Genomic DNA, 17,533 nt, shown 5'->3' on the forward strand with positions numbered 1-17,533 from the left:
TTTTGATGTTAACTATTTTCTGGAAAAAAAAAGAATTAAAACAGCAAGGTAAGTTCAATTCCTTGTTTGCTGCTTTTATTTTCATAATTCTCTTTAAGCCCTTACTGCAAAGAAATTGGAGGAATCTCTAGACTCTCGAAATAGTTTTTGAATATAATAACTTGAATCTCGAAGACTAAGCTTACATGCCGCACGACTCTAGTCTTCCAAACTCAGCAGGTTTACAATTCCCTGGCACGTCAAAATCCTCTGCCGAATTGTTGAGAGATCTGACTGTGGCAGGTTTCCGGTGGTGATTTTCCAATTCAAAAATGGCTGAAGGGACATGCAGGCATAGCTAACCATGTGGAAAGCCGTCGATGGGTGCAAAGGTATAAGGACCGTCCTTGGCCTGGTTCAGCACGGCTATATGTCAATTGGTGGTTGTAAAACAGTCTTCGTGATATGCAGTATACGAAAACGATGCTCGATGCTCAGCAAATAGAAATTCTCAAACTAGGTTCGGCAGGAGCAGAGCCCCAATTTTCTTGGGTTCTAGTAAGAGAAGAGAAAAAGTTCTGTACGATTCTCTCTTGCTCGATTATTCTCCAGGGTTCAGTATCGAGATTAGTCCGGGGTCCGCCACTCATTGGATTTCTTGCAAATTAGCCTTGCATGAAGCTGTTGTGAGTAAATCGGCGAAAGAAATATCAAAAGGTGAAAGACATCTCAAACTTGGTGTCAGATATTTTAAAAGCAGTGTAAAAGACCGAGGCGTTTGGAACGCTTTCTAAGTTCGGATAATGGGACAAATGTTCTAGCATAGCAAATTAAAGTAAAAAGTTCACAATGAACCTTAACCTTAAGGGCATTAGTCTCCTCCTAATTGGTCGATGGTAGCTTGTGATGGTCCTTAATGTCGCATTTTGACAGATCCTCGCGTTCTGAAGATGCATAGAACATCGCCGGTTGCCCAATCGCCTTATAGATTATCTATAAGGTTTTCTTCCATTCCATTCTCTAATTGCTACTGGCTTATGATTTGAGGATCTTAATTTTGTTTCCTGTTTTATTGTAGACCGCAGTAACATGCTTTAACATCGCGAAGAGATTGTCGAGTGTTAACCCCTGAGTTTTTAGATTTTTTATTGTAGAAATTATTTCCTTCGGCTCTGAGAATACGAATGCAATGAATGGCTCTCCTTCTAGCTCTATCAATCGCAGGATGCTCAACATGGCACATGCTCAGCTGACACATCTCTTTCAATCAGTCACTGTGCGAAAAGTGACTGAAGAACCGGCCATCCCTTCGAATGGGGTTAGAGTGACAGCATGGTAATACCGGCTATCCCATGGCAGCCGGTAGTACGTACCGGATTGGCCCGAAGGGGTCTTTCGTCGTCAAGGGCTTCCGCCTCAGTGTAAATCGCAGTCATACTACAACAACAACAGGCGCTTAAGTTAGTGTTTCAAGTACTCTTGCCATAAATTCCACTTTGGTTCATTTAACAACCTACTGATTTCCAGCTTCAGTTTCTGAGTTACGATGTCGGGTGAGCGAACAATGGGAAACATTATGGGAGGTGGTCTTTCATCGGCAAGGGCTGCCGGCCCAATATACAACACACTGCTACAACAACAATCAATCCCATGGCAGCCGGTTGTATGTACCGGATTGACCCGATGAATTCCTTAATCGGCAAGGGCTGCCTGTTGGAAATGAAGATTGTACTTTAAATAAATAAACTTTGTTATAATGTATGGTAGTATGCTATGAAATATTAGTTATGAAAACTACCCTTTGTATGTATATTGAAAAATAAAATTTTTCGTTCGTTTGCTTGTTTTTGAATATAAAACACGTCTTTTAACAGGTTATGGGCCTGAACGCGTAAAATAATTGAAGTGTGATTTGTAAGATACGTTATTACTTACTAGCAATGGCAACGAATAATACTGCTATAGAAAAGCTGCGTGGAAATGAAAATTTCGAAGATTGGAAGTTTGCCGTAATGGCATATTTTCAAATGAAGAATCTATGGAAGTCTATAGAGGGAACCGAGAGCAAAGAGGAGAAAAATATTCAAGCCCGAGCAGAGCTAATTATGCTGGTGGACAAATGTGTGTATCCACATATTCGAGAGTGCAAGAATGCCAAAGAAATATGGGATACTTTGAATCAAGTCTTTGCCGATTCTGGTTTGGTACGAAGAGTCAGTCTTATCCAGAGGTTCTGTTCTGCAAAACTCAATAATTTTGCGTCCGTGGATGGGTATGTAAATGATATATTGACGAGTGCACATAAGCTTAGAAGTGCTGGCTTGAAATTGGATGAAGAATGGGTTGGTTCAATGATGCTGGCTGGTCTTCCTGAGGAATATAAACCAATGATAATGGGCATTCAAAGTTCTGGAATGAAAATCACAGGAGATTCTATTAAGCTAAAACTTTTACAGGACGTGCGCATCCAAAATGATGAAAATTTAGCACTCAATAGTCGTCAGAAGCAAAAACCAAAGGGTCCAAAATGTTTTAATTGCCAAAAATTTGGACATATTGCTGCTAAGTGCCCAAACAAAAATACCACAAAGAAAAAGTCAAATGCAATGATTGGTTCCTTTTCGGTAAGTAGTGCCGGAAAAGAGAACTGGTATTTTGATTCTGGAGCATCGGCTCATATGTCGTTCAATGAGGCATTGTTTAATGGTAATATTGAACCAAAAGTAGCTGAGGTGACAGTTGCAAATAATTCCAAGATGATGGTAAAAGGAGTTGGAAATATAGATTTGCCTACAATTGCGAACAGGGAGTCTGTTGAGCTCAATGATGTACTGTTTGTTCCAGAATTATGTCTAAACCTTTTGTCAGTATCGAAAATAGTACAAAAGGGACACGAAGTTCGTTTCACTAATAATGGCTGTAAGGTTATCACCAATGACAAGGAAATTATTGCTACTGGAAATCATGTGAATGGTATGTTTCAATTAAAGACTTCGAATCATAAGGCTTTAGCAGGAAAGACTCAAGAAAATCAAGTTCAGATGTGGCACAAGCGTTTTGGGCATGTGAATAATGACATTTTGAAGAAAATGGCTTCTGGAGCTGTTGATGGAATTTGCTTTGAACCTTGTAACTTCGAGTGTGTTACATGCTATAAAGGGAAATTTGCAAGATATCCTTTTTATGAAACAACCAATCGTACAACTGACCTCCTGGAGTTGATTCACAGTGACGTTTGTGGTCCAATGGAATGTCCATCCTTTGCGGGCTCACAATACATGCTAATTTTTGTTGACGACTTTTCATCGAAAATTTTTGTTTATTTTTTAAAGAAGAAAAGTGAAGTCTCTGAGAAGTTTTTGGAGTTCAAAAATCAAGTTGAAAATGAGACTGGTAAAAGAATTAAAGCATTTAGAAGTGACAATGGATCCGAGTTCTGCAATGCTAAAATGAAAAGCATCATGGTGCAAAATGGAATTCAACATCAGACCACGGTGCCGTTCACACCGCAACAAAATGGTAAGTCAGAGAGAATGAATCGTTCCATCATTGAGAAAACCAGATGCCTTCTTATTGATTCAAAACTACCAAAAACTTTCTGGGCTGAGGCTGCAAATACTGCAGTTTATTTAATAAACCGAACTCCATGTAAGCGCCAAAATTTCCTTAGTCCTTATGAAACATGGTATGGGAGAAAACCAAATTTGAAGAATTTAAAAGTGTTTGGATGCAAGGCCGTTGTTCAAGTCCCAAAGCAGAAACGCAAAAAGTTGGATCCAAAAGGCAAAGAAGTGATTTTCGTTGGCTATTCACAACATCCGAATTCGTATAGGTTTTTTGATCCTAAAACTGGAAATGTTTCATTGAGCAGGGATGTGAAATTTCTGGAATCTGAATTCTTAGATGACCCAAAGAGGGAAAGTGATATTATATTTTACAAAATAGATTTCGGATGCGATTCAGTGGGGGAAGAAGATCCTAACATTCGCGAAGCGGATGGTCAAGAGAATGAGGACATTTCTGATCAAATTTCTGAAGATGAGTTTAAGGAATGTGTGGATAACCGTTCATCTGATGACAGTAGAACCGCATCTCCGAAATTAAGAAGATCGTCTAGGACTATGAAGCCTAATCCAAAGTATGCGCAAGTAAGTCTCATAGAATGTTCTGAGGAACCCAAAAATATGAGAGAAGCTTTAAAATGTGTTGATAGAGAACATTGGAAAAAGGCTATATCAGACGAACTAAATGCACTTGTTGAAAATGGAACCTGGGAAATTGTTGATTTACCACCAGGAAGGAATGCAATTGATAGCAAATGGACGTTCAAAATAAAACGAAATTCTAACGGTGAAATCGAGCGTTACAAAGCCAGACTTGTGGCAAAAGGATATTCACAAAAGGAAGGAATTGATTATAGCGAAACGTTCTCACCAGTTGTGAGATATTCATCCATTCGACTTCTTCTCAGCCTGGCCGTTCGTCATGACTTGGACATAGATCAAATGGATGTTGTGACAGCGTTTCTTCAGAGTGAACTAAAAGAAGAAATTTACATGAAAATCCCAGAAGGTTGCAAATCGGACACACGTAAGGTATGTCACTTAAAGAAATCCATATATGGTTTAAAACAGGCGAGTAGAGTTTGGAATAGAAAGTTAGATGAAACTCTGAAGAAAATTGGTCTCACACAATCCAAAACAGAGCCATGCATCTATTTCAAAACTCAAAACGGAGAGAAAACGTACGTGGCAATTTACGTCGATGACATTTTGATATTTTCAAATAATCAAAGAAGTAAAGAGTACATAAAAGAAAGACTCTCAAAATGTTTTAAGATGAAGGACTTAGGTCCAGCCCACTATATTTTAGGAATGAAATTAACACGGGATCGTGAGAATGGAAAGCTATGGTTGAATCAGAATTCATACATTGAAGATATGCTGAAAAAGTTCAACATGGATCAATGCAACCCAATTTCGACTCCAATTGACATCAACCAGAAAATTACCAAGAATATGTGTCCTACCACAGAAGATGAAATAAACGAAATGAAAACCATACCGTATCAAGAAGCAGTCGGAAGCATAATGTATGCAGCGCAGGTGACAAGGCCAGATATTGGATATGCAGTGGGGGTGCTTTCACGATTTAATAAAAATTATGGTAAAGCACACTGGCAAGCTGTAAAAAGAATTTTCCGATACCTTAAGGCGACAAGTCATTATGCACTGCAATTCAGTAAAGATGGATCTAGTCAAATAGATGGATTTGCTGATGCTGATTGGGCTGGTGATGTGGATGACAGAAAGTCAACCACTGGTTATGTTTTTAAATTTCAAAATGGGCCAATATCGTGGAATTCAAAGAAGCAACAGACTACAGCTCTTTCTACCACCGAAGCTGAATACATGGCATTATCGACTTCAGCACAAGAAGCAATGTGGCTTAAATCCTTGCTCACAGAACTTGATGAAATTCACTCCATTGAAATCAAATGCGATAATAAGAGTGCTATTTGTTTATCACATAATAATACATTTCATGCTCGCTCAAAGCACATCGACATTCGTCATCACTTTGTTAGAGAATTAATTGAAGAAGACCAAATTAAGATTGCTTACATTCAAACTAGAGATATGGTGGCAGACATACTGACGAAAGGATTGCCGGCTCCCAAACATATCCATTGTTGCAATTTACTTGGCTTTAAAGACCAATCTAATGGGGGTGTTGGAAATGAAGATTGTACTTTAAATAAATAAACTTTGTTATAATGTATGGTAGTATGCTATGAAATATTAGTTATGAAAACTACCCTTTGTATGTATATTGAAAAATAAAATTTTTCGTTCGTTTGCTTGTTTTTGAATATAAAACACGTCTTTTAACACTGCCGCCTCAGTGTACCACACACTGCTACTACTACAACAACAACAAGCGGCGCTCAGTACACTCATACTGAGTGTACTCTTGCCACAACACAAATTCCTCTTTGGCGGTCTGATCCCAACGAAATGATGTGTTGCCAAGAAACATCATTTACCAGACCACCCCACGCAATGGCGAATTGTTGCAATCACCCATAATTCCGTTGAGGGCATTCTCATTCACCATAAAAAAAAACTAGAAGCCATCTATTTGTTCTGCTCTGCCAAAGTGATGCCACTCTGCCTGTTGCCTAGAAGAGAGTATCATAATTCTTGATGCGCATTATTGTATCCCAACATGAAACGATTATATGCAGACAACAGGTAAATGATGTCAGGCTTAGAACCTAGGGTGCAACTACCGACCGGTATTATATTCAGGTTGTATATCTCTATCTCGGCTGTACCAGACTTGGCTGCTACCCCTATAGACTCCAATTAGGGGTCACTGGGCCAAGCACAGGCGACAATACTGCACAGAAAATTGTTTTAAAAATGCCAGTACTTCACCAACATTGAATGCGCGATCTTTACGCAGCATATAATTCACCTGGTTCTCTGCGACCATTACACAACATTTGTTGTTAATTAATTTTCTCATTAATATTTTTTATTTTCTAATATTCTACATTATAATTTCTTATCTACTATACATTTATGGATGTGTATTCATGTTTTATGTATACAATGACATATTTTTTAGTGTGGTTTTTCTACGAAAAAAATTACATAATTTTTTAACAAAACATTAGCCACATTAGATTCTTGTTTTATTTAACTGGCTGGTGTAACCTTATGTAAGTAAATTCAAATTAATACAAAATAATGAAGATTCTAGTTTTTTCTAGTTTCCTGTGTTTAGTTCCAAATGAGAAAACATTGATCGTACAAAAGTATTTGCTTCCAACAAGGGTATATGATTATTCGCCAGATCCAGCAATGACATGCTGAACAACAAGAGTTTGTTGTCATTGCTCTGCATGTGATCCCACATTAAAATACTAATAATTTGTAAAATTGATAAGATGAAAACAATTGTTAAAAAAAATATAAAAAAATAATGCAACTATTTTGTAGTGGTAGTAGTAGTAAGTTCTTATCTAGTAAAAATACTCAACATTACAATTACACATTTGCAATTGCATTTGATTAATCGGGCAGATCAATACTTATAATAGGTACCACTGGTTTCATACTATCATTTTTGCCCTTTTTACTCTTGCTGTGCCTATCCAAATGTGCGGTACTTGATGATGATGATGCGGTTGACGACGACGAACCCAATGGCTGGGTTTGTTGAGCATTACTATTGTCGGAATGATAGGAAATATTGCCATATTCTTGAAGGAACGGCATAGCAGACAATAAAAATTGGCTAAAAGATTTTCGTATGCCAAACCACCATTTGTTGCCGCCTTTGGCAATAAAACTTAGAACAATAAGTGCAAAAATCGAGGCCAACAAGGGGGAGAAGATTACAATATAGGGAAATTTCAATTCGCCTTCAAGTTTGTCACAAATTACAACCTGTTATTACGAAAAAAGAGAAATATTTTCAGCAAAACTTTAAACACACATTAGCATTAGTAGTATTACCTGGAAAAATAGCAATGGCAACACGGTACACACATTGCCAACGGCGGCATTTAGTGCTGCTTTCTTCTGTTGCAAGGAAATTTCCGGTGTTCTCATCATAATCCCACAGAATATAATGCTGTAAAGGACAGCTAAGAAAAGAAACATCAATGTTAAATACTAAACAATTACATTCTCAAATACATTTGAAGTCATATACTTACTAACTAAACTTAAGCAAATCACAATCCACATGGGCACAAAAACCACTTCCCAATTCCATGTTACAAATTGATCCAATTTCAATGGAAGCGATACAAACTGCAAAGCATTTACCGCCAAAAATAGTTCCAATTCAAACGATCTGTCATGCTTGACAGCCCATACGCAAGCACCGACACTGGCCACCGAACCAAAGATGAGTGGAATGAAGACAAGGACCCATAGATGACGCTTTGTGGTCAAATTGTCACAGGCTAGCAACTCAAACATTAGCAATATCAAATGAAGAGACAATGAAATTAACATAGCCTTAAACTGAGTGTAGGAGTCGCCTTCAAGTCTAAAGAGAATAAAAGAAAAAAAAATTACACACAATTAATTATTTGCAAATGTAAGTATGTGGAATAATCATTATCAAATATTTACAATAACTCTGGGGCCCCGGAATGCAGCATTTTGTAAAGTCAACAACGAATGAACTCTATATGCAAACTTTGCTATTACATTTGCATCCCACCAATATTTAGAAAAATCATACAATGCAGGAATTGGTGTAAATGCAAATTATGCCCATGAACATTCCACTAAGGGGTAAACTTCTCACATATCAATTAGTGCAGTCCGATTCAAGTTTAAGCTCAATGATAAGGGGCCTCCTTTTTATAGCCGAGTCCGAACGGCCCGCCACAGTGCGACACCTCTTTGGAGAGAAGTTTTACATGGCATAGTACCTTACAAATGTTGCCAGTATTAGGATGGGAAAACCACCACTGAAAATTTTTTCTGATGGTCTCGCCAGAATTCGAACCCAGGCGTTCAGCGTTAAGGCGGACATGCTAACCTCTGCGCTACGGTGGCCTCAACTTCTCACATATCAATTAGTGCAGTCCGATTCAAGTTTAAGCTCAATGATAAGGGGCCTCCTTTTTATAGCCGAGTCCGAACGGCCCGCCACAGTGCGACACCTCTTTGGAGAGAAGTTTTACATGGCATAGTACCTTACAAATGTTGCCAGTATTAGGATGGGAAAACCACCACTGAAAATTTTTTCTGATGGTCTCGCCAGAATTCGAACCCAGGCGTTCAGCGTTAAGGCGGACATGCTAACCTCTGCGCTACGGTGGCCTCCACGGTGGAATTGGTATAAAGACTGTTTATTTTTAAGCTATTATCTTTTTATCAACACTGGTTTAAACTCACGTGTTTTGCTTCACTATCAAAATGCGTGCTCTGTTAAGAAAGTTCATCTCACTCTTGTTTCATTTTACGACGAAGAATTGTCGATTGTTGAGAGAAGATCAGCCAGAAGCATTGCAAGAGCTACGAAAGCACCAAGAAAAAGTTTGGTGTGGTTTATGAGTTGGTGGCATCATTGGAACGTACTTCTTCAAAGATGATACAAATTGTAACGTTACTGTGAATGGTGAACACTACCGTGAGATGTTATCCAACTTTTTTTGTCTAAAATGCAAGAGCTTGACTTTCATAACATGTGGTTTCAACAAGACGGTCCCATATGCCGATTAAAATATTGGAAAGATTATGCCAAAATTGGACTAAGCGGATGATCGCGGTCAACATTTACATGAATTAATCTTCAAATATTAAATTATGTGGACCGTACTATTGATTCAAATAAAGATTTCATGCATTTTTCTGTGTTTTATGTGTTATATTTTTGAAAAACTTTCTTATAGCTTTTAAAAAATCACCCTTTTAAGCCAAGAAAGGCCTCCAGGGCGGTTAGCCTAAGCAAAGAAATTAGTAAGCCAATGCTTGCTCGAGTTTTGGTAGTATATATGCATTCTACGATAACTGCAAGGGCTAAGACTATTGGCTATGACCACGACTTTGGGGGCACGAAAGGCATCCCCTATTAGACTGGCACGATGCTGAAGACTATTGACTATAGTTTGCTACTATAACGGACACAGGCTGGAACTTTGAGCTCCAATTTGTGTGGTGTTCTTTGTTATCTCAAGAAGCCCAGCTGAATGCTCCAGCTTCACCTGTACTCGCTGGCAATCAACGGTATCCCAGAGTCTCAGTAAGAAGCCGGCCGGTACCGGCTCTTGCTGAGTGCATGTGATTCTCGATATGACAAGACGAGTTATTGGCGCCTTTACATAGCCAATGGCCATAACACTCCAGCAGCGATCGGTCCTATGGACCAGTAAAAGCTTGCTCACCTATAGAGCTTGACAAGGATAGATACGTTCACATGTAAGAATTTTTCTACATCAACAACATTGCGGGGGCTGATACACTAAGTGTCCAAGGCTCTTTGGTTCTAATTTGGAATTTCCCTTATAATGAGGCTGGGCTCATTATAAGGGACGGGCTGAAAGCGAATGAAGGACTCCAAGGCTTAGGGGAATGAAAAGCAGTTGGGTGAGAGGTGAGGATCTACTATACGGATACCACCCAAGGACTGGAATACTCTTTCCGTCTACATTTTCTTTCGTCCCTTGTCCTTCTGAACTTATGTAGGGAAAGACTTTTGGCAACACCTCGCTTTCACAACCCTATTGTAGTTGTTGTTATAGCAGTGTATTGCGATTCATTCTTTCATCTGCTGGGTTCTGTTATTTATTAAGATTAAGGAAATCTGCATTTAAGTAGATTGATATTGTTGTACACTGAGGCGACAGCCCTTGCCGATGAAGGACTCTATCGGGTCAATCCGGTACGAACAACCGGCTGTCATGCCCTAAGTTTGTGTACGTTCAGAGCGATCTGTCCCTAAGTCGTTGAGGATTGACTAGGCAGTTAAAAAGAGTCGGGTGCCATGTGATACCAGGCTCAAATCGGGACACATCCAACACACCAGCATCAATCCCTGTCCTGTAGCAGTTGGATCTCTCGGAGAGCAATACTAACAAGTCTATTAACGTGCTTCCACCACGAAAATGAGTCGAGTGGTTCCTCGTCTTGCAAAAATGACTTGTTACAAAATCACATGGGACACTAATAATACACTACTGCTTTTTCAGAACACCAATTTTTGAAAACATCCTAATTCTGTCATTAAGCATTTATGCGACAGCACAATTCAACAATTACAAATATAGTACAATATTTTTATTTTAACTTACCTGTAATGAGGATATCTACACCAAACTATAGCACCTATAGTAGCTCCCAGTGCTGCTACAGCTTTCCATATCCATAACGGTGTAAAAATAGCATACCAAGGCCAATCGACGTAACCATCCAAACGTAAAGCGAATAAAGTAAAGAATGTAAATAGGCTGCAATGTACAATGAATTTGCTGCAAGCAGAACAAAAAAGTTTATTTGTTTAATAAAAAAAACCTTGAATTGTTTTTTACCTGGGGTTGAAATCTCTAAAAAGCGACTGTAAGTTCATTTTTCCCTATGCCCTAGGTCACAACACACAAAGGGATGAAAAAAAAAACAAGGACCAATATTTTCCACCAGTTGCTTGTTTATATGTTCTAAATAACCGTTCAATTCCTATGTCCCTGTATATGTGGAAATCTGAAAGGGTACATTATTCTGTGTTGGATTATGTAGGATTTTTTTCTTATTTTATTGTAGAATATTGTTGCAAAAATTTTTAGGACTTACAATTTTTTTTTATTTTTTATTGTGTTTCAGCTGTTTCGATTTAGCTAATATCGCCTTGTTATCGAATAACTTGCAGTTCGAGTATACCGAATACTCGATTTATGCAAGTAGCCACGTTAGCCCTGTTTTAATTAAGTATGGTTGAATAAAATGAAATTAATGGAATACAATTTATTGAAATTGGTGCACATAATTAAGAATTTTCGTTTTTTTAAGCTTTCCAGTGCATACTTGGACTTAGTAGACTGTGTTTTATTTTGTTAGCATGTAGTGAAAATCACCATTAATTGGTACAACAGCCCTTACAATCCTATGGCAGCCGGTTGTACGCACCGGTTTGACCCGATGGAATCCTCATCGGCAAGGGCTGCCACCTCAGTGTACGTGTTTGTCTTTTTTCGTCATGGGAGAGGCACATCCCGGAGTCCCTTCTCCGCACACTTCTAGTCCGTGCCGGGATTGAAAAGAACCCCGGACCCTCGTTCTATTCGGATTGCCTGAACCGCCTCCATCATCGGTCGGTGTCGATAAGGTGTAACCGGTGCATGGAGTGGGTTCATTTCCGATGGATATGTCGCAAAGTGCTGTGCGAACATAGCCAGCAACGGGTCACAAGCGTCGTCGCCTTCTGCGTCCTCGTTGTCGGACTATTTGACCCACCCGAACTCTCCGCAACGGGAGCATCCCAGCTCCAATATTGTCAGGCCAGTGCCGGGAAATGTACGTTTTTGCAGCTAAACTGCAACGGTCTCCGTGGCAAGATCGATGAGATTGTGGATTTCATGAGTCGGAAAGATATATTGGTCGCAGCGATCCAGGAGACAAAACTGACCAACACCTGCAGCTTGCACAGTAGTCACGGATACAATGTGCTACGTAAGGATCGCTCAAGAAATGTAGTTGGGGGATTGGCCTTCGTGATACACAATTTCGTGCAATATATACCCATCATGCCTACGCCTGGCGCTACTGACCCTTACATGGCGTGCATGGGGATAGCAGTCAGGCCCGGTACTGCCGAGTACATGCAACATGGGTATGCAACGGGTACATACCGCCGGTTGGTAGCTGTGTACCGATCAATTTTTATATATGTCTGAAAAATCGTTCAATTTATCTAAGTTTCCTAATTTCATCGTTATAACCGTCCTTTAGTATTGCACTTGAATACAACACTGAGTTTTGCGATATTGTGAATGGACTAATCAATTTTGGTTTTGCATTTCAAAAGCGACGCTCAAATTTAAACTAACAAAATTTATTGAAAATGTCACCCAGAAAATTATCGAGCACAAAACGAAGTGCCGCTATCAGAAGAGTAGGAACGTTAGGTGATGCATCAGTCAGTGAATCCAATATCTCCTCACCTCTAGAATTATCACCCATCCAGAACCCATACGAAATCTTGCCAACCACTAGCCGGGCAGCTAGAGCTCGTGGGGAGCTACAGTTCACACTGACCAACTCTACCAATCGGAAGGAACGCAACACAACATCGACTCCCAAAAGCCCAGTAAAAGGCGCAGCTCGTCGTAAACGCAAGACTCCTTATCAACTTCAGAAAGCCAATTTAAGGGAAATACGAAAATTGCAAAGTTCTGTGGGTAAGTATAGAGATATGCCCGTTTATATTTCTTTTTTCCTATTCCAGTTCCTATTTCAGATCATCAAATACCAAGAGTTGCCTTTGCACGTGTAGTGCGTGAGATTACCATGGATTTTACAACCAATGTGACACACTATACGGCAGTGGCACTGCAAGCGCTTCAGGAGGCGACGGAAATGTTCTTAACTCAAGTGTTTCAAGATGCTTACATGTTGACGATGCATAGAAGAGCTGTTACACTATCTGTGTCCGATATGACATTAATACGAGCTCTGAAACTTCAACTCTAGACATATTGTTTCGTAAAGGGGGAACTTTGTACATACTCGATTTTTATGGATATGGGTACATCTATTTGTCATAATATTATTTTACAGGAAGTTTTAGATATTTTTAATATGCATTTAAATATTGCTTGAAATAACTCACCAATTTCAAGCTAATATTTAAACGTATTTAAAAATTATAGGGTATATTATTAATTGTACCTAGGCACATATAGTACTTAGGCATTCGGATGCAATGAATTTTTGATTGTGGTATATGATACCATATACCATAACACATAACTTTTACTTACTTTAAGTTTAGTACTTACGTCGTTTTGTTGTTGTTGTTATTTTATTACAATGAACTATGTATTGTATATTCTTTGTGTTTTTAATAGATTAGTTGGTTTTTTAAATATGTGTTACTAGAATTGAATAAAATTTACAATTAAAGTACAAGCGATACAATAATATGCTGAATCTACTTTAGGTTAGGTGGGAGAGCAGGCGACCAGCCACCTCGGTTACTAATGGCTTCACTTGGTGACCTTGGGCTCATTTTGCTCGCCCTTGAAGAAGGTAGAAAAGAAAGAACGAGAAAACCTTAAACGCCGAATGTATATCAATCAGAAAAATGACGATTGGGACGGCTACAGGAAATATACCAATCGCCAATTAAGTTAAGTGTCACCTTCCTCAGCTGTACATAATGCTGGGAAGAAATCCGCCGATTGAATACCCCAAATGCTGCCCAAAATTCGCGCTGCTCCGATCATACTGAATCCAGAATCCTTTTATTTTATGAGCAGGGACAGAACATTTGTCCCATTAGCCGAACTTAGAATAGCTTTCCAATCGCCTCGATCTTCTGCGCTCCTTTTATAATTTCTGACACCATGATTCTAGGTGTCTCTGACCTTTCTCCATCGGCCTTTTGGCCGTCCCGGTTTGATTGCCTTCAAAAGACTTCTTCGCTGGAGCATCTTCATTCATTATGCAAATGACTTAGCCAACGCAATCGTTCTACTTTGAAACGTTTAACTATGCTAACGCCTTCATACATTTCGTGGTTCATACGACGCCGATACTCTCCATCAATTCAAACTGGTCCATAAATTTTACGAAGAATCTTTCTCTCAAACACTCCTAGCACTGCTTCGTCTGCTTTCAAAAGTACCCATACCTCGGAACCATATAATAACACGGGTAGTATCAGTGTCTTGTATAGTGTTATCATCGTCCGTCGAGGTGACCTTGCTTGTAGACTACTTACTCAATCCAAATAAGCATCTGTTTGCCAATATTATTCTTCGCTTTATCTCAAAACTGGTGACATTCGTTTCGGTTACGGCGGTGCCAAGGTAGATAATGAAGAGATCACACGTCTCCTTGTCTGAAACTTCGTTTGGTATTGAATGGTTCGGAAAGATTCTTTCCCATTCTTGCTGAGGAACGTGCATCAGCAAGTGTCATCCTGCAGAGTCTTATAAGTTTTGAAGGGATACCAAACATAGACAAGGCTTGCCATATATTTCAATGTATAGGGCTATCGAAAGGGGCTTTGTAGTCAACAAAGAGATGGTAGGTGTTGATTTGTCTTTCCCGGGTCTTTTCCAGTATTTAGCGAAGTGTGAATATCTGGTCTATGGTGGATTTACAAGGTCTAAAGATGCATTGATAGGGCTCAATTATCTCATTGACTTTAGATTTTAATCTTTCACAAAGTACGCTTGTACGAGGCCGCCGTGGCGCAGAGGTTAGCATGTGTTTTTGCTGTTTAAGCTATCAGCATATTGTGGATAGGCATCCACTACCCAGAGATTTGAAGAAGGTTCTATACATCTAGAGGTTCCTGTGATTCAGCACTACAAGAGAGAACCTCCAGGCAGCCCTTGTAGTTGTTCTAGATAGATTCACGCAGACACGGCAGCAGAAGCGCTGAACAGTGAACGCAGTCTTTGGGGATAGACCGCGAATCATTGCAACTGGAGAGGTAAGCTTCCATCGGCAAACCTGATTAGTTTTGGCTCAACTTTGTTTCGACAGTTGAAACTCTTACAAAGCTAGGATTGTTGCCTGTGATCACACGACTCACGATTTAAGCCCAAATCGTTCTGGAGGCAGCACGAACTTTGTCGAGGAGTTAATAGATATAACAGAAACCAGCAGACGAAAGTAGGGATCAAGGCGGACCGGAGAGAAACTTTAATCGGTGAGAGACAGACCTCTTTTATCCACCCATAATTCTGTGTTCTCTAGAAATTGCGAGGTGCTCAAATGTCTTCAACTCCTCTTCATGGCACACCCTGCATAAGTCTGACTGTCCCTGTCAATCACGATTATCCCAGTATAAAGTCATGCTCGACAGTGGTCCTTTATTAGTGGTCGGTCATTCACAGCCACGCACTAGTGGTTTATACAAAAAGAAAATGGTTTATTTTTTAAAACAATTTATATCCTATTTAACTAAAGCATATTTGAATCAAAGCTATTCTAAATTTCCTCCTTCAGTACAGTCTTCTTCTTCTCAGCCACAAATGGCACTGAGCCCGGTTTCGAATGATTTCGTACATTGGCTTCCTTGCGTAACTCCTTGTCCTTGACAGCTCGCATTTTCTTTTGCGAATTCAATACGTGACGTGGCACTTGACGATGTCTGGCAATACGTTTGATTTGTGGATGTGCTGCATATTTCTCCTTTAATGCCTCCTGATAGTTGAAGGCAACACGTTCACGAGGACGTATAACACCCAATTTTTCAGAAGCTTTAGCCTTCCACATACGGATATTCATTTCATCGGATCCAGTAAACACATAACGATTGTCCAAGGACCAGGCCACACAAACGACATGTTGCATTCGTTTGGTGTGATAAATATCACGCGAATGACTCTGGTGAACGTTGTAAATGCGAATTGTCTTATCGTAACTGCCGGAAACAATTTCCTTGCCAGTGGGTGAATAGTCTACATCGGTGACTGCTGACACATGGTCGAAATGGATTTTTAGAGGATTCTTCAGCTGTCTGGTATCAAAAGTATAGAGACTGAAAATAAAAATTTTTATTTTATATTTCTTGTTAAAATATATGAATTGCACTTACTTGCAGTCTTCGTTTGCCACACTGAAATTGAAAGCTTCCATGGGATTCCATGCCAATTTGTTACTCTTCATGGTCAATACCATTTTCCTTAGGGGGTTGGCTGCGCGTTGGTCATACAAGATAATGGAACGGTCACTTCCACAACATGCCAATATGGAAGTTTCCACCGGATTAAAGGCCACCGCATGCAGAGTGTCAACACCCCATTTTAAATTTTTGAGTGGATCATTTCTACTCTCATCCCAAATCGAACAGACTTCGCCACATGTTGCGTATTTTGGTTCTTTGCGATGATGTGTAATGCCTGTGATCATGGTGCGACTTAATATTGTGTTGATTGGTTCTTCATCTTCGCCTACGTCAGGTGCCGAGGAATTCCACACCTTTATGGTTTTGTCATCGCCCACCGTAAAGAAACGTTCACCGGTTACATCGTAACAAATGCCTCGAACAAAGCCTTCGTGGGCCACAAAGCTGCGTACACTTTCGCGATTCGCCAAATCCCAGACACGTACTTCGCCGTCATATGCCCCAGACGTTAGAGTCGACAATTGTTTAGGATGCTTGCCGAAGCAGGAGACCCCATCTCGGTGACCACTTAAATTACCCACAAAAGGTTTAGCAAAAACTCTGTCTAACTTTGTGGCATTTAAGGCTCGAACGTACTCGCGGGATGATTCCATGGGATGCAAAGCAGGATCATAATTGCGAGGTACTAGAAATGTGAACGAAGTAAAAAGGTATATATATTACCAAAAAATAAGCTTTAAGCAACTTACGTTTATGGTGCTCGTTTTTCGTTTCACGGACATAATCATCCGGATTACGACTTATCATTTTTACCTTCATTTTTGCAAGAAAATTAAAGTTTAAACGAAATTCAGTTTTACGCAGTTCGTTTGGCACGTGTATTTGTAAACAAACACAAAAATTGACAGCTGGATTTCGGATTTCGACAGCTGTCCATATCTATTCACATTGAACACAATAGAAACGGTTGGCGAAGTCGAAGTTATGGATCCTTCACATTTGAAGACAAATCTGCATGCAATTTTTTAAATGAAGTTTATTTTTAGTGGCTTTTTCCAAAAACCCGACCCAGCCTTGAACGAATGAGTAGTTAGTACTAGATGGTTTTTAAGACGATATAACTGCTGTTTTATTTTAGTGCTGGAGAGATAAGTAAAGAGCAAAAAAAACCCAAAAAAGGTTTCCTGTGCAAGTCTGTTTGTTTGCCACGAGGAGAACGTGCAAATAG

At 39.5% G+C, this 17,533-nt stretch overlaps 3 protein-coding genes across 5 annotated transcripts; 1 reads left to right on the forward strand and 2 right to left on the reverse strand.

The window, feature by feature from the left end:
- Positions 1-6,497: 6,497 nt before the first annotated feature.
- Positions 6,498-11,361, reverse strand: LOC106082869 (transmembrane protein 185B). Of its 3 annotated transcripts, none has more exons than XM_059368127.1 (6): positions 11,298-11,361; positions 11,039-11,207; positions 10,802-10,978; positions 7,709-8,046; positions 7,506-7,636; positions 6,498-7,436 (listed from the first exon to the last, which is right to left on the reverse strand). In XM_059368127.1, the coding sequence occupies exons 2-6, from the start codon at positions 11,074-11,076 to the stop codon at positions 7,059-7,061; spliced, it is 1,062 nt and encodes a 353-aa protein (XP_059224110.1). In that variant the 5' UTR covers positions 11,077-11,207; positions 11,298-11,361; the 3' UTR covers positions 6,498-7,058. The 3 variants fall into 3 exon arrangements, with proteins under 3 accessions (XP_059224110.1, XP_059224109.1, XP_013101061.1); XM_059368126.1 differs by having other exon boundaries at positions 11,039-11,225; positions 11,298-11,354; XM_013245607.2 differs by lacking the exon at positions 11,298-11,361 and having other exon boundaries at positions 11,039-11,274.
- Positions 11,362-12,521: 1,160 nt separating this feature from the next.
- On the forward strand, positions 12,522-13,555 carry LOC106082877 (histone H3-like centromeric protein A). The gene is made up of 2 exons (XM_013245616.2): positions 12,522-12,901; positions 12,961-13,555. Exons 1-2 carry the CDS (start codon positions 12,565-12,567, stop codon positions 13,191-13,193), a joined length of 570 nt encoding a protein of 189 aa, XP_013101070.2. The 5' UTR covers positions 12,522-12,564; the 3' UTR covers positions 13,194-13,555.
- A 1,967-nt stretch (positions 13,556-15,522) lies between these two features.
- On the reverse strand, positions 15,523-17,198 carry LOC106082868 (DDB1- and CUL4-associated factor 13). The gene is made up of 3 exons (XM_013245606.2): positions 17,055-17,198; positions 16,276-16,990; positions 15,523-16,218 (listed from the first exon to the last, which is right to left on the reverse strand). Exons 1-3 carry the CDS (start codon positions 17,122-17,124, stop codon positions 15,666-15,668), a joined length of 1,338 nt encoding a protein of 445 aa, XP_013101060.2. The 5' UTR covers positions 17,125-17,198; the 3' UTR covers positions 15,523-15,665.
- Positions 17,199-17,533: the final 335 nt, after the last annotated feature.

This window comes from Stomoxys calcitrans, chromosome 4, assembly GCF_963082655.1.
Source record: "Stomoxys calcitrans chromosome 4, idStoCalc2.1, whole genome shotgun sequence".
NCBI lineage: Eukaryota > Metazoa > Arthropoda > Insecta > Diptera > Muscidae > Stomoxys > Stomoxys calcitrans.

Coding starts and splice junctions, on each gene's coding strand:
- LOC106082869 (XM_059368127.1), bottom strand. CDS start 11,076: ATGAACTTACAGTCGCTTTTTAGAGATTTCAACCCCAG. Junction 10,979..11,038: donor TTTAGAGATTTCAACCCCAG/GTAAAAAACAAT, acceptor TTCTGCTTGCAG/CAAATTCATTGTACATTGCA. Junction 7,637..7,708: donor GATTTGCTTAAGTTTAGTTA/GTAAGTATATGA, acceptor TTCTTTTCTTAG/CTGTCCTTTACAGCATTATA.
- LOC106082877 (XM_013245616.2), top strand. CDS start 12,565: ATGTCACCCAGAAAATTATCGAGCACAAAACGAAGTGCCGCTATCAGA. Junction 12,902..12,960: donor AAAATTGCAAAGTTCTGTGG/GTAAGTATAGAG, acceptor TTCCTATTTCAG/ATCATCAAATACCAAGAGTT.
- LOC106082868 (XM_013245606.2), bottom strand. CDS start 17,124: ATGAAGGTAAAAATGATAAGTCGTAATCCGGATGATTATGTCCGTGAA. Junction 16,991..17,054: donor GAAAAACGAGCACCATAAAC/GTAAGTTGCTTA, acceptor TCACATTTCTAG/TACCTCGCAATTATGATCCT. Junction 16,219..16,275: donor GTGGCAAACGAAGACTGCAA/GTAAGTGCAATT, acceptor TTTTATTTTCAG/TCTCTATACTTTTGATACCA.